Source organism: Myotis daubentonii, chromosome 5, assembly GCF_963259705.1.
Source record: "Myotis daubentonii chromosome 5, mMyoDau2.1, whole genome shotgun sequence".
Lineage (NCBI taxonomy): Eukaryota > Metazoa > Chordata > Mammalia > Chiroptera > Vespertilionidae > Myotis > Myotis daubentonii.
The window spans coordinates 91,128,600-91,144,777 of NC_081844.1; the positions used below are offsets into that span (position 1 = coordinate 91,128,600).

Sequence of the window (16,178 nt, forward strand, 5' to 3'; positions counted from 1 at the left end):
AGATGCACAGAGGGCCCTGGGGCCTCCTGGGTTTGGGAACATGGGGACCACATGCATCAGCAGCAGAGACCGTCCTGATTCCCAGTCCAGCTCTGCTCCATCCCAGCTGAGGGGAGCGCCCAGGCCTGGCTCTTATCTGTGAAATGGGAATGATGTGCTGGGCTGTTCCCAGTGGGAAATGGCTGGGCAGCAAGGATGACTCTGACCTTCTGCAGTAACAGGAACCGGCCAGCAGAGGGCAAGAGCACCCGGTTACCCTGCAGCTGGGCCTTCCAGGGACTGCACAGGCCCCTCTGGACCCCTTGCACGACTCTGGATGGGCCACTGCTCTCCTGTCTCCTTTTCAGTCCCAGCTTCACAGTCCCAGCAGGAGAGAGATGGCACGCGCAAACGATTTTCTGGAAGGACTTTGGCAGAGGGACTGTTGACAGGGGTGAGAGCAGGAGGCAGCCAGCCAACCAGGGAGGTGGCACTTGGAAACAGACGATGCAAGGTCTCAGGAGGGCGGGGCCACATGAACACAGGAGGGAAGGCACCTGAACAAGGGGGTGGGGCCACGTGAAGATTGAAGGGATGCGGCCAGGAGCCCCCAGAAGCTGAAGAGGCAGGAAGGACCCTCCCCTGGAGCCCTGGGAGAGAGCACAGCCCCAGACACCCTGATTTCAGATTCTGGCCCCAGAACGGGGAGAGCACATGTTCCTGTTTGTTTAGGCCAGTCTGTGGTCATCGGAGCAGCAGCCCCAGGAAATAGACCCCTCCCTGCCCCTCCTTTTGGGGCTTTGACCGGGTTCTGGGAATTGCTGAGCCCTGTTCCCCAGCAGGGGAGACCCCTTAGACCTCTCACTGCAGGGCTCATAGGGAGATCCATCCCTGTGTCTGCCTCGGCCCTCTCTCCTGCTTCTCCAGGGGGCTCCTTGGCAGTGACAGTGCAGTGGGCACACCAGGGCAGGCTGCTCGGTGGGAAGTGCAGGCTACGTGGCTCGGGGACTCCTGGCGGCCTTGCTGCAGGATGATGCAGGGCACTCCCCAGTCCCGCCCTTACCTCCCAGGCCTTCCCCCTAATGAGTCCAGCCTGGACCTCAGCTTCCTAGAATATCTGGGTTGACAGGAGCCAGCAACTGGTTGTCGTGCCCATATTCTAGATGCCAAAACTGAGGCTTAGAGACGGGGAGCAGAGGTCCCTACCCTTACCCCACCTCCCCCTCAACCCAGCCCAGCTCACAGGTGGCTTCCCCAGCTGCCACCTGGTTGCTATGGTGTCGGAGGAGGAGAAGGCGATTTCTGAGAAGCGATCCAAAAATAAACACCAGCTGGTCCCTTTCCTCCCTCTCTCCAGCTTCACAGCCTCCGTTTATGCAGGTCGGCAGGGGCCTCTTCCTGGCCAGGCAGCCGGGAGCAAAGGAGGTCAAGGAGGCAGAGGGTCCAGGTAGTGGGTTCTGGGACCCCAACCTCACCCAGCAGATTTCCTGCACCTGGGCTCCATCTCCCTCCCACAGTCCCCAGACCAGGCGGGCTGTTTCCTGCCTCCCTGCCTTCACACATGCAGTTCCCTCCACCTTGAATGCCCTTCCTCATCCTTCAAATCTTAGCTCGGCTTTAACTCCACTTGAACGGTGCAGGATGCAGAGGGAGCCCCCAGTGAACCTTCCCTGAGTCACCTGGGGCTCTGTCTGCATCCTTCACCATTTTCTGGATGATGCTCTCACGGGGCAGTGAGGTCTTGGGATGCTAGCTTTGCCTTTGTACCCCAGCCCCTGGCACAGACAGGTGCTCAGTGAACCCAGAAGGAGGGGAAGGAGGGAGGGAAGGGAGCGAAGAAACACGTCTTATAGGATTGGAGAGGATCTGGACCGTGAGCACCTGGCACAGGGCTGGGCACGGAGCAAAGCCCACTCTCTTCCTGCCACCTCCACTTTAGCCTGGGCTCCAGCACCTTCTGCCTCATCTGATTCGGAGCCGGCTCAGGGGTCCTCTCCATACCCACAGGCCTGGGTCTGTTGTCCATTTGGATGCAAGGTAATTGCACCAGGATGCAGACAAAAAACAGATGGAAACTAAGCTGCTCAGGGCGAAGTGGTGGGTGTTGAAGGGGCTGGGAGACGGACCAGAGTCCCATCTCCCCTGTAGCTCTGGGTCCCGGGGAGATGGGGGTTGGGGTTGGTCCTGGCGGTGGGATGGGGCAGCCAGGAGAGAGGAGGGCCCTGGGGAGAGTCCAGTGGCTGACATTTACTAACTGGTACAGAAGGGCTTCAGTATTTTCAGAACTGTGTGTTCATGCCACTGTGGCTGGGCCAACGAACTCATCTTTCACAGCAAGAAGTCAGTTTATACAAACAAAAATGAAAATATGTCCTTGGAAAAAATCATAATGACTTCAACCTTTAATGTTCTCAGTTTCTTTTTTTTTTTTAATCTTGAAGGGATATTTTAGGGGAGGTATCTCTTGCCTAGAGGAAATATATGAATTCAGCAATCCCATCAACTTCTTTTTCTTTTGTGAAATTCAAGTAAAATTAAATTTAAAATTGTCTAAAAAAATAATGCTTGCATGTAATTGCTATAATGTGCATTTTTGAGCCAATTGTGAAACTAGTCTGTGACTGTTGGTTTAGTCTGTTGTTAAATTCACACAAGATCGTTGAAGTTTATTTTTTTAAACCTACTCATGAGTGTCTATTTTAAATTTAAAATTGTTATGCCACTACAAAGAAAAAACAACACGCAAAAAGTTCTGGAGGGGAGAGCAGACAAGCTCTATGGGGCACAAGAGAGCAGAGCTGGCGGGTCGCTGGTACATTTCACTTAGAGAACTTGATGGTACGCAGCTCCCTCACACCTCCATGGCTGCTTCGCTCGGTGGCATTCTCCTGTGCTGGGCTTAACCTTATGGCCTGATGGAGGCTGCCTGTACAAGGCAGGCATGGGAAAGGTGTGAGGAGTCGGGGCTAGGTAAGTTCTGAGTCCCTTACAGCTCTCAGTTTTGATTTCAGAACTCTCCTAATAAGAACCTTGATTTAAGAAGTTGTAAACTTCTGGAACTAATGGTGAAGTGCTCCATTTGAAAAAAAGAGCCACATCGCCATCTGGTGATCATCACAATTATTCTTTTTTAGTCATCTGTTTTTGATTATTAGGAGAAAACGCATTAGTTTCTTAACTTGACATTTTTTTTCCTGCAGTGCCTTTTCTTTGTAGCATCCCCTCCAGGAAAGGACCTACTTTGTTTCTACTTTTCATTTTGATAAAGAACAGATGTTTGCATCTACATCCCCATTTAGCTGTCTGATAATTTCCTGGCAATAATTTCCTAAGAAAGGGTCAAAGATTATTGTTTGATGTGAAGCATTGCATATGCATTTTCCAATTGCCCTTGCAGGGAACAGGAAAAGAGGACAGACTCCTCGCCTCACTTTATAAGGGCAGCACAACTTTGATGCCCAAACCTGAGAAGGACATTGTAAGGAATGAAAACTATAGGATACCATGTTAGAAAGCTGAATCGATTTCTCTCACCCCCTCTCTACCCATCTATCTATTTAATGGTATATTACAACCATATCGCTTATTTCCATAACTCGAGTTTGATTAATGTGTAAAAGTAAACTGTTGACAACCACCACACTGTAAGCACACGCCAAGCTCAGTGATGCAGAACGTGCACTTGAGAAGGACGTGGGTGCAAGTGTTTATTTGGAAGACGATCCCAGAAAATCCAAGTGAGGAAACTGGGAAAGTGAGGCAAAGGTGGAAGAGAAGCGAGAAAAAAAGTGCAGTGCCCGGCTGGTGTGGCTCCGTGGTTGAGCGCTGACCTATGAACCAGGAGGTTAGGATTCAATCCCCCATCTGGGCACATGCCCAGGTTGCGGGCTCTGAATGGGGCCAGTGTGCTTTGGCCCATGCAAAGCAGGTAGTGCTCCGAGGCTCACTTGAAAACGAATCGCATTGGGAGGGATTCAGGGATCAATGAGCCACCATTTGGAGGCCTTGTCATGAGGAGAAGGTTCCTGGTGCTTCCAAATTGCTCTGTTTCCTGCGGGTGGATTTCAGAGCTCCCTGGATGCCAGCTCCTGTGTCCTCATGCCCGATGTTGTGATACCCATGAAAGCACACTGACCATCCAATCTATTCTTGACCACTTACAGTCCCAATACAGGCAGTCTGGTCTGTGGTGGGACATTCTTAACTAACAGAAAGTCCTTTTATCTGAGCCATAACCTCTCTCCCTGTGACCATCATGTACTGGTTTTTGTCTACATCAGAGGCCGTGCAGCACACTGTGCATGTGCACGATTTGTTCGTAGCTACCAAAATGTAAAATACGCATACACTTTGGCCAACACTTCTAGGAATCTATTCTGCAGATACACGGACAAAGCATCTATATCTATAAAACCCTAATATGCAAATAGACTGAACGGTGAAACAACCGAACAACTGGTCCCACGCTGTCCGGGGTGGGGGGGGGGGGTTGTGATTAGGTCATGAGGGTTGAGCCCTCATGAATGGGATTAGTCCCTTATAGAAAAGGGTTCTCTCCAGGACAGGACCATGTGGCATCCTGTGCTTGGTCTTTCAGCTTCCAGAACTGTGAGAAATAAATTTATGTTTCTGATAAGCCACCCAGTCTATGTAATTTGTTGTAGAAGCCTGAATGGATTAAGACACCACCCTTTCCTCCTGTATCAGAAAAGAAAGGTCCTCTTTAGACCCCACTTTCCCTCTGTGTTCTACATCCTAGTCATCCCACTTCACTGGGGTCTTTTGTGCAATACAACAGCCCCTGTTCCCCGTACACAGCTGTGTTCCAAGACACAGGGCCATCAAAATCTTTGCACTCGCACATACTCATCTGCTTGTCTGCAAACATCACACCAGCACCAAAGTTGAGCAAAGGAGCGATGGATGGTAGGGGCACCATCGCAGTTACAAGAAGCATTACTTCATGATACTGAGATGGGCACTGCCCTCACCTAGAGATGAAAAGAGATGGGAGGTAAACCCCACAGTGAGAGAATCCATTTTCACTTGTGGATGCCAGGACCTACCCCCTTGCTGGCCTGAGCTGACTCTGAGGTGAGTAGCTGCCAGGAGCCGGTCCATCCTTGCTGTTTCAAGGGACCTGGCATATATGGCATACGGTTCTTAATATGTTTGCTCACCTTCTTGGTGCTGTGTTTTAACCAAGGTCACCTCTCCGAGAAAGGTTGAATCCCCAGGTAGGGATTTTCCCCTGAAGTTAGGGAGGGAATAAAACCCCTCAACTAAGTGCCAGGCGGGTAATTAATCACTTTAACTATGAACAATCATGCTTAAGCTACATAATCTTTACTCCCTGGAATGGAGATAAGAAACGCCCTAACCTTTGTAATAGAGATTGATAGGATTGAATCAACTGGTATAAATACAGATGTAACAAGACAGCAACACACACAACTTAGAACACACAACTTAGAAGTCAGAACTCAGAAGACAGAACCTACACAAAACCTACAGACAGAAGAACTTCGCTGGAGAGAACATGGCAAAAGATCCTGGACTGAACCTGACTACAGAAATTGGCAAGAGAACCTGACTAGAACCTGGTGACTGAACCTGGCTGGAGAACCTAGCAAGAGAACATGGACACAGAACCTGGCTGGAGATCCTAACCGGAACTTCGCTGGGGATCCAGAACAGAACTTGGCTGGAGATCCTGGCTAGAGATCCTGGCTAGGCTGCTGATCAACTGAACACTGTCTCCGTGTCCTTCCTTCTTCGCCAACTCCGTCCACACCTTTGGGGACCCCTGGACCCGCTGGGGTTGGACCCCGGCAAGTAGCAGATTGAAAAGGCACTGGGTGAAGAATATAGGAAGACATCCACTGTGTTCCCATAATTTCGGAATCAGTCAGGGCTCCATAAAAAAATGGTTTAAACTTTGATGGGAAATGGGGAGACATGAGAATCTCTATGGCTGAGCACCTGAGAAAAGAATGTTTGCGTGTGAGCTATTTAAATAAATGAGGCTGACATCTGGCTGCTGCTGTGTGATATCAGCCTAGGGTCACAGTGACTTTGGCATTGCTCGAATGGAGCCATTTTTCTGGCTGTTGTATGAAAGTGTCGCTGATCACTTCTTCCTACTAGAAACGCCTTCTTGGCACCAATGACAACCCACTCTCCTGGTTTCCTTATTTCCTGGACTGTTCCTTCTCTGTTTCCTTCCTGAGTTGTTTCTTCTCCCCTGTCTCTCTCTGGTGAACTCATCCATCTCCTGGTTTTACCTACATCTGTGCTGAGGACTTTCCAACTCTACCACCAGCCCAGCTCCTCCATAGAGCTTCAGAATCATAGCCAAACATCTGCATTTGGCCGCCTCCATCTGATGTCAAGCTTTGCCACTAGCCGCTCTTCTTGTCTTCACCTGTGTCTCCCTTCAGATGCAAGAGAACATCTTTTTTTGTTGATTGTAAAAACCTTGTTTACCTCCTGAGATGCCCAGTGGAGCCTGACGACCACATGTGGGCCATTTCGCCGACGGCACAATGCATGTACCTGTCTTTGAGGTAAAAGGCAAGCAGAGACCAGAGGTCAAGACTTAGCAGAAACTCTAGAAGATGAGGCTGGAGTGACGAGGGAAAGGAGTCAAAGGCTGGCCCCGCAGTCTTTGGTGCTCTCTGAGACTCATCTGGAAAAAACATCACATTTGGAAGGGCCCAGGGCCAAATGAGCCACATTTGAGAGGTTTTCCCAAGGGCGAACTTCAGAGATTCCTTAGATGTCAGCTTCTCTAATGACCTCTACAGAATCCAGATCACCAACTCTATTTTTGAAAACTTATTACTCCAACCCAGGCAACCTGATCTGATGCGGGTTATTTTTAACTCTGAGGAAGCACTGTATTTTTAACTACGGTCTATCTCCCCATGATGGCCAGGAACTGATTTTATATGTCAGAGGTAGTTCAACGTGGTTGTGCACACATGAACAATTTGTTAGTAGTTACCAAAATGTGAAATGTGCATACCCCTTGGCCAGTAGTCTCACCTCTAGGAATGTATTCTGCAGATATATGAACAAAAGTGTACAAAGGTGTATGAGGATGTTCACTGGTGAACTGTAGTAGTTCTTCTTTTCCTCATTGGCTCAGGCTCATGAGGGTCACAAATGTTAAATCATGTATCATGCAAGGTAGATTGGTAAGTACCACAAGAAAACCGCCAAGTAATATTAAAAGGATCCGGCTGTTTTCCTCTCTGGATTATGAGCTCCATAAGGCACGAGGTCAGGTCTACTGTGTAATGAATTGATGTCTCCTGTGGGAAGAAACGCTTCATTGTGCTACTTGCCTACTCTGTGCCAGGTGTTGTGAAACTGGCACTTTACTGTCATAGCTAATGCTCATAATGAGACAGGCCAGTAAACTAAGACAAGTGGATTAGGGAAACTGAAGCAGAGAGCTAAACAAACTGGCAGAGTAATTTACCCAGATACAGAAGGTCACCTCCCTAGAAATGACATCTAGGCCTCAACTGCATTTCAGCTCCAGACCCAGAAGAGCAGCAAAACCATGTGGGTGACACCAGGATTGGCTGCAATGACTGACGAGCCCCTGCTCTGACACTGACCAATCAGTAACGACCACCATTCTGTTGAAACCCTCCCCCGAGACCTCCCCTAAGATTCCCACCTGCAAGAAAAGGATAAAGCCTCCAGACAAATGACCCAGCCCATGCTCTCCCTCTGGGGAGCAGCCCCCTCACTGCTCATAATGAGACAGGAATTGGCCCACATCTCTGTCAGGTGTGCCCTCTCCTCTGCAGAGGTTCTCCCCAAAGGGGCCTGTCTTCTCACAATGGACAATTCAGCCATGCAAGAAAGGGATCAAGTGAGCAGGAAATGTGAAGGAATCAAGTGGGAACTAGGTGAACATGGGTCAACTGTTTATTCATAAAGACACCCTCATCCTTTCCAGGTATGCTTTCCTACAGGGCACCTCCAACACAGGTCCTCCTCTAAAGCTGCTTATGAACAAACAGGTAAAACCACAGAAAGGAGGGCAGGAAATAATTTAGAGATATCAAATGCTCAAATCGATGGCAGGCATGACTTCTCACCCCAACAGTTTCCTCTGTAAGTACCCTCAGCTCTCAGGGAGAACAGCTGAGGCTGCAGGGCAGGGGTCAGAAAGGAACTGAAGAGATATTAGACTGGGTCTTTATGTGCAGTCACCACAGTTTATGCAAGTGTATGTAAAACATAATAAGAGTATAATAAAATATAAAATGTCACTTTAACATGGCAATAAGCAAGGCCACCAAGACCAAAGACAGTAAATGAGCCAGTCATAGGAACGAGATATCAAAAGCAAGAGTGTCTGAAGTGCAAGTACAGATGTGTCTTTTAGACATTAGCACCCTGTTATGGCAGGAGAGAGAGTATTAAAGAGGACTAATATTAACTAAAAATCTGCTCTGTATTACACTTTTATTTACCAATAAGAAAAAAATATTCAGATGGGCAAAGCAGGCTTGCCTGAAGTCACACGATCTTTGAATAGCTGAGCCAGGATTTAAACCCAAGACCATCTGGTTTTGTACCAAAGTCTTTCCACAATTCCAAATTCCCAGTGAAGGAAACAAAGGGGATACCTGGTCAAGAAGCACCCATTTCAAGGTTCAGGACACTTCCAGAGATACAGGTCAATCTATATGCTTGAGATGGGGAAACATATAAACATCACCTTTATTGCATTTAATTAACTATCTCTTCCCATCACTGCACAAGAATTTTACAAGTATCATTAGGGGTCATGCTAAGCTCTTCCTTATAATGCAATTTCTAGGACTTTTTTTTTATTCAAGCTTTCTCCATGTCCTCTATAGGGTCTGGCTGTATGGCCAAAACTATGATAAGTTAATATTAGCAATTTCACAATGTCTGGTTATTATTATATTGTGTAATAAGGAATATGTAACTTGACATCATTCTGTATACATAATTTGTTCTATTGACCATTCAGTTCAAAGCTATACATGCCATGTAGATTAAGTTTTGCATCATCTTTGCTAAATTACATATCATCACACTACAGACATGAATTATTTTGTAAAATTTTATGTATAATGATGTCTTCCACAAATTTATCAAATTACTCAGGTTTCTAGTATTTATTAAGGCTTGAGCTAATACTGAAAGCTTTTCTGTGTTCACTTCATTATGGTTTTTCCACTGTTATGAATTCTCTGGTGCACAGTGAGTTGTGACTTCTGTATGAAGGCTTTTCCACATGTAGCACACTGATAGGGTCTTTCCCCAGTATGAATTCTCTGATGTAAAACAAGGTCTGACTTTTGAGAAAAGGCCTTTCCACATTCAGCGCACATGTAAGGCTTCTCTCCTGTATGAATTCGCTGATGTCCTGGGAGGTGGGACTTCTGAGAGAAGGCTTTCCCACATTCAGTACATATATAAGGTTTTTCTCCTGTGTGAACTCTCTGATGTCCAATGAGATGTGATTTCTGACAGAAGGCCTTTCCACATTCATTGCATTTGTAGGGTTTCTCTCCAGTATGTGTTCTCTGATGTATGATGAGCTGTGACTTCCGGGAGAAGGTCTTCCCACATTCAGTACATTCATAAGGTTTCTCCCCAGTATGAATTAACTGGTGTGTGATGAGTTCTGTCTTCCTGCTGAAGGCTTCTGCACATTGAGCACATTTGTAGGGTTTCTCTCCAGTGTGAATTCTTTTATGTATAATGAGGTGGGACTTCTCACAGAAGGCTTTCCCACATTCAGTACACTCATATGGCTTCTCTCCAGTATGAGTTCTATGATGTATAATCAGTTGTGACTTCTGGGAGAAGGCCTTACCACACTCTCTACATTCATAAGGTTTCTCTCCAGTGTGGATTCTCTGATGTATAATGAGGGGTGATTTCTGGGAGAAGGCTTTCCCACAGTCACTACATTCATAAGGTTTTTCCCCAGTATGGACTCTCTGATGTATAATGAGAGATGACTTTTGAGAGAAGGCTTTTCCACATTCAGAACATTCATAAGGTTTCTCCCCTGTATGAGTTCTCTGATGTACAATGAGATGAAACTTCTCACTGAACCCTTTCCCACATGCACTACAATCATATGGTTTCTTTCCAGTATGAATTCGTTGATGTACAATAAGCTGTAACTTCTTAGCAAAGCCTTTTCCACATGTAATACATACACAAGTTTTCTCTTTAGTTTCAACATTCTTATAATGAAGAAGAGATTGTCTAGTTAAAATGTTTTTACCATCACAGGGTATTACTCCATTTTGAATTTTCTCAAGATTAGAATTGGACACATTGTGGCTAGATGATTTTTCACATCCAAATCTCTCATCAGGATTTTTTCTTGAACCAATCTCATTACAACTAGGTAGGCCAATATTAGATTTCAAGTACTTTTTAAATTCATCATAGTTATGGGGTCTTTGTCTTGAAGTATCTGGCTCTATGAACTCTTGAAACATTTTCCCCAATGCCTTATATTTATGGCCTGCCTCCACAGTCACTCTGTTGTTACTGATAACTGTTACTTGACTGAAAAGTCTGTCTTGATTTTGTGGACATCTCTGCAGCTGGCCATCAGCGTGACATACTTTTAAAATGGAGTACAATGAACCATCCTTTGTGACTCCTTTCAGTGTCTTATTATGGAAGGAAAAAGACCCAAAAATACATGATTGGGGGTTTTCAAGGTTACTCTTCCTGTCTAAAGAAAATAAAGATAAATAAAACAATCATAAAGAACAGTTAACAGAACACAGAGGTGTGAAACAAATAATTGATCTAATGTAGATGAACTCAGAAAACAAGAGTGGAGACAGGCCATTTTGTAAGACAGTACAGCATATAGTATGATCAGGTGAGTGGACATACAAAGATCTCAAAGAGAAATATTCATGGCAAAGATAGACTTGAAGAAGATAGAAAAATGTTCATGTTATTATCACTCTAATCTTGGATTACTATACTAGCATCTTCCCATTTACACCGCCTTCTTAATGAAAACACCTTTTGCCTTTTTAGTTCATTTATTTTATAAACCATTTGATTATATATATAATTATTGTCCTGCCACCACTATCTAAAGAAATAAGTACTCTCTGGTACTCAAAATACTTTACTTCTTTGTCTACATTCCTAATTAACAAATAATATAAACAACAGAATAATCCACCATCCTCTTATGGGTTCAATATCAGATTCACACCAAGAATCCAAACTTGAATTCCACTATTCCTCATAAATATCTTCCCACATTCAGTACATTTATCTTCTATATCAGGGGTCCTCAAACTACAGCCCGTGGGCCACATGCAAATACAAATATTGTATTTGTTCCCGTTTTGTTTTTTTACTTCAAAATAAGATATGTGCAGTGTGCATAGGAATTTGTTCATAGTTGTTTTTTAAACTATAGTCCGGCCCTCCAACGGTCTGAGGGACAGTGAACTGGCCCCCTGTTTAAAAAGTTTGAGGACCCCTGTTCTATATGCATCAAATAAAACTAGCAAAGTTCACCCAGAAGAGCCATATTTCCCTAACTCATATACTCCCTCCGCCCCCCCCCCCCACACACACACACTACAGCAGTTTGACTTCATCTTCCTCCTTTGGCATCATCAATACTTGATATCTTTCAAAGCAGCTACTGCTGCATACTCTAAAAATACCTTCTCAAATTCTGTTGCATCTCTTTAGATTCTAATTTTCTCTGAACTTTTAAAATTGGAAGCTATATTCGATATTTAATTTTGTATAGCCATGCACCTGGAAGTCTTACCTTCTAAATTATAACCTATGTATCTTGTATGGCCTATTAAGACTTTTCATAATATATATATATATATGAAAGAGTGGGGATCAGTAAGAAATAGCTCCCCCTGTAAAGACTTATAATTATTTAATTGATTATTAGTTGAATGCCTACTAAATTCTCAGCACAGCAGCAAAGAATAAGAGATTTCAATAAGGATAGAAACATAAGCCTTGGGCACCAATCTGTTAAATAAAATAAACAAACAAACTGATATTTCACTTCTCTTGTCTCTCATCTGCCAGATTTTTACCTGGATAAATCCAATTTGATATGTCTTTCTTAATGATCCATGGATCTTCTCCTTGTTCCAACTTGGAGATTACATCGGGTTTGGAAACTGGGTGCCCTATTAAATGGAAAACACAGAGGAACTGGGATACACTATATTGAAGGAAGAAGAGAGGGTACCATTCAAGTGTACAATGAAGCAGTCCAGGTAGCCCTCAACAGAGTAATGACCTCCATTTGGGAAGGTATGAGGATCATAAAAGTTATTATTAGTCAGGAACCATCTAACCACAGCAACTGATAAGGAAAGGTATTGGATTGTACAAGTCTGAGTTATGCAGAAAGCCATCCTTACCCATTGAGACCAGATGGCTGTAGTTCTCCAGCATCACATCCCTATACAGGGTCCTCTGAGCAGGGTCCAGTTTCTGCCACTCCTCCTGAGTGAAATCCACAGCCACATCCTTGAATGATACTAACCCCTGTAACAGTATATTCCTGTTCAATCTGAAGTGGTCATTCTTATTTCTACTAGAGCATGCAATACTATAGCTACACTTGGTTTTATATCATAAAACAATCTGGGATAAACAATGTAATATACTGTCACTAGCTAGAAGAGCCAGATAGACCTGGAAAACAGAAGAGGCAAATAATAAAATGTCTACCTAATACAAACGATAATTTGATAAATGATAAGGGCAGCATTCAAATAACTGGGAGGAAAGTGGATTATTCAATGGATAGTAGTAAAAATAGTGGCTAGTCAACAGGTAAAGAATAATGCTGAATCCAGGTTAAATTGTCTCCCCTGAAAACTCGTATGTGGAAATCCGAACTCCCAGTGCCTCAGAATGTTTCCTTATTTGCAAATATGTCATTGCAGGTGTAGTCAGTTACATGAGGTCGCTAGGGTGGATTCTAATCCAATATGGCTGATGTCTATATCAATAGGAGAAAGTTGAACAGAGGGACAGGTGGACATAGAGAGAAGAGGATGATATGAAGAGACATGAGGAGAAGATGGCCATCTATAATCCAAGGAGAGAGCCCTGAAACGGATCCTTCCCTCACAGCCCTTCGAAGAAACCAATCCTACTGACATCTTGAGTTTTTACTTCTAGCCCCCAGAAATGTGAGATAATATATTTCTGTTGTTTAATCTACCCAGTTTGTGGTACTTTGTTATGGCAGTCCTAGCAAACTAATACACTGTATCTTATGTCTTAGAAAACAGAAAAAAAAATCCATTCCAAATGGAGCCAAAATATAAATTATAAAAAATACCAAAGGCCATAAAAGTAACAGAACAAAACATGAGAGAATTTTTATTAATAATTATAGGGGAGAAAAGGCCTTTCTAAGCATAACACTTAGAAATCACAGAATGTCAGAGTTCTTAAATTAGATCATAATCGAATCCCCTCATTTCATAGAAACATAATCTTAGCTTCTCTGAAATCCAACAGTTCTACTACATATACTCAATAGCCAGTAATATAATGAAATACATCAATTGAAATAGCAATATCACAGAACAAACTTAAGAAATGTGCAGGAAATATTCATGGGGGAGGGGGAAGAACACCCCACCAAGAAATTATTGACATGGCATGAAAATAAAAGACGGGTAAGTGTAGAGCCAGAAGGTGTTTCTGGAGGGAGAAGTAACTATTTTAATGATGTCAGCATTATGTTCACAGCAGTTGTCATCTAACAGAATCTGAATGATCTGTATTGTTTTAATCTATTTATCAGTCTTTCCTAAATATTCCATTATTATAAAACACTGCTTTCAGAATGAAAATAAATTAAATATTGTTTCAAATATCAACATTCCCCTGCTTAAAAAGCCTCCTTTCAACCCATCCTTCTGGAACATACAAATAGCCTCATCTCAATCTTATAGTTTCTCTCATCCCACCCCACATCTCATATTCAGACCATCAAGCTGCCAATCATTTAGTTTATCCTCATAACAACTCTATTAATTTTCCCATTTTATGTTTGAGAAAACTGAGGATTACAGTGCTTAACTAACCACTTGCCAGAGGTTACACACTGAATATATGATTAACTGAGACTTAAAAGTACGTGTTCTGATTTGGTAGTTTGGGTTCTTGACCACTGCCTCCTTGCTATTGTAAACATGATCTTTTATATTTTATGACTTCAATACCATCTGTAGTCAAACTTTCCATGAAACAGTCTCCTTTTTGGTTTTCCTCAAATTCTCAGCCTTCCTAAAACCACTCTGCTCTTTTTACTTTTGCAAATGCTGTTTTCCATCCTCACCCTACCTTCCTTCATGACCCAAAGTTCAATAATCTTTTAATCCTATTTCCAACATCCTTATAAAGCTAGTTGCTTCCCCCTCTCTGCTGTAACAGTTCCTTGCACCCATATGTCAATGTTGATTTCCACTTGATTTACCCCATTTTTCTCCCTCATTCCTCCTAGGAAAGAACCATGCCTAACCGTTCTTGAGATAGTCCTCTTTAGAGACCTACAAATCATGTAACTGATGATGTCTGCAAGGAAGATCTGAAAAATCGGCACATCAATTCATTTAAATGGTTTCAGGCCAGGTTATCTACACATTACCTAGCAACTCTTTTTAGGATTTGATCTTTATTTTGCCTACCTTTGCCTCAATCCAAATTTTAGCTCTTTTTAACTTTTCCATTTGAATATATGAAAAACCAAGGAGGAAATTTAAAAAATTAAAAATAAAAGCAACTCACTTGGGACTTCATCCTTTTCTGCTCTCTTCTAAAAGAACGGATGCCTGAAAAAAAGCAGAACAGGTGGTCAGAAGGACGTTTTCACAGACCAGACCCAGAATTCACCATTCTACAAACAACTAGGACCAGAAGTTGGGTGGATGGCAGGCCAACCTGTGGGAGGTCATCTGGTCCTCGCAGAATGTTCAGCAAGCACCATGTGAAGGAAGCCCTCTTCTGACCACATAGAACTTAGACAAGGTTTTTTAATTGTATAGAGTGAAGATGTTACATGTTGATTTACTGACAACTTACTTTCCCAGCTATGAACCAGCAATTATATTTGTAAAATGTTTTCATAAGGCATACACATGGATAGATCTCTATAAAGGTTTAACTGCAGATGGAGATCCCTGGCAATAAGAACGGCAATGACCAAATGGAAAACTATGGAATGTATTTCTTTATTCCTTAGAAAGAACCAGCAACTGAATTCCAATACTCTATTATTTTCCTTCAACTCGGCAAACTCTCCTGCCAATCAACATTCATGGACCTAAATGTTGATTTCGACCTGTTTTCTGTTTAAATTTTATTGGGAGGTACATACCTGGTAAATGTTTCTCAGTCCCAGTTGGAGGCGTGCAGACAGGACTGAACTGGTTCAGAGGACGTGAGCGCTCCCATGACAGGGACACTTTATCAAAACAGATCTGGAAGGAAAACCAGGAGAAAAAAATCACACCAATATCTCGGTACCCAGCAGGTACTCAATAAATGTTTCTTGAATAAAATATAAAATGGTTTCAATAAACTTAGAAACAAGTAGAACCAAAATCACACTTTTCATAATAATCCTATCCTTTTTGTTTGGTCCTGTTTTAAAATGGTCATTTCTGGGGGGAGCGTCCGATTAAGGGTGCAATGATGGATTTAAGAACTCAAGTGTCCTATGACCTGTGGAAATTCTAATGGATGTAAAAACCTTTTCCAGTAAATTAGGGCTGATCACCATGGTGCCCTGATACCATTACTGCTCCATCCAAAATTGCTGAATCCTGGGGCTTAACAATCACATTCCCCACAGAACTCCCTTATGCCCATCACATCACTGACCACCACAAGGACGCCCCCATCATTTAGTCCACAGCCCCCTCACCAATCACTGATTCCCAGCGTCCCCTAAATCGCCGACCCAGTCATCCCCACCAGTGTGTCACCTTACGCGCCACTGCAGATTCCACAGACAACCCCATCAATGACACTTCACTCCCCAATTACTAGTCTCATAGTTCACACCACCCCAGACTCCCAAGTAAACGCAGCACCAATCCCACATTCCTTCTCCACCAAGACTTCTTAAAGCTCCAATCACTGACCCT

General features: G+C 43.6%; 1 protein-coding gene and 1 long non-coding RNA gene across 3 annotated transcripts; one reads left to right on the top strand and one right to left on the bottom strand.

Moving 5' to 3' along the window:
- Positions 1-8,133: 8,133 nt before the first annotated feature.
- On the bottom strand, positions 8,134-15,506 carry ZNF300 (zinc finger protein 300). Of its 2 annotated transcripts, XM_059698920.1 has the most exons (5): positions 15,407-15,506; positions 14,818-14,861; positions 12,429-12,555; positions 12,096-12,191; positions 8,134-10,735 (listed from the first exon to the last, which is right to left on the bottom strand). In XM_059698920.1, exons 2-5 carry the CDS (start codon positions 14,827-14,829, stop codon positions 9,189-9,191), a joined length of 1,782 nt encoding a protein of 593 aa, XP_059554903.1. In that variant the 5' UTR covers positions 14,830-14,861; positions 15,407-15,506; the 3' UTR covers positions 8,134-9,188. The 2 variants fall into 2 exon arrangements, with proteins under 2 accessions (XP_059554903.1, XP_059554904.1); XM_059698921.1 differs by lacking the exon at positions 15,407-15,506 and having other exon boundaries at positions 8,134-10,660; positions 14,818-14,917.
- Positions 11,934-14,925, top strand: LOC132235857 (uncharacterized). Its single transcript, XR_009453108.1, has 3 exons — positions 11,934-12,318; positions 13,028-13,208; positions 14,534-14,925. It is a non-coding gene; the product is annotated as an uncharacterized LOC132235857 (long non-coding RNA).
- Positions 15,507-16,178: the final 672 nt, after the last annotated feature.

What these genes read in the sequence shown, in the direction of transcription:
- ZNF300 (XM_059698920.1), bottom strand. An exon ending in CAGCCATCTGGTCTCAATGG is followed by an intron (nt 12,192 to 12,428) that starts GTAAGGATGGCT and finishes TCCATTTAATAG; the next exon opens with GGCACCCAGTTTCCAAACCC. An exon ending in ATCAAATTGGATTTATCCAG is followed by an intron (nt 10,736 to 12,095) that starts GTAAAAATCTGG and finishes TATTTTCTTTAG; the next exon opens with ACAGGAAGAGTAACCTTGAA.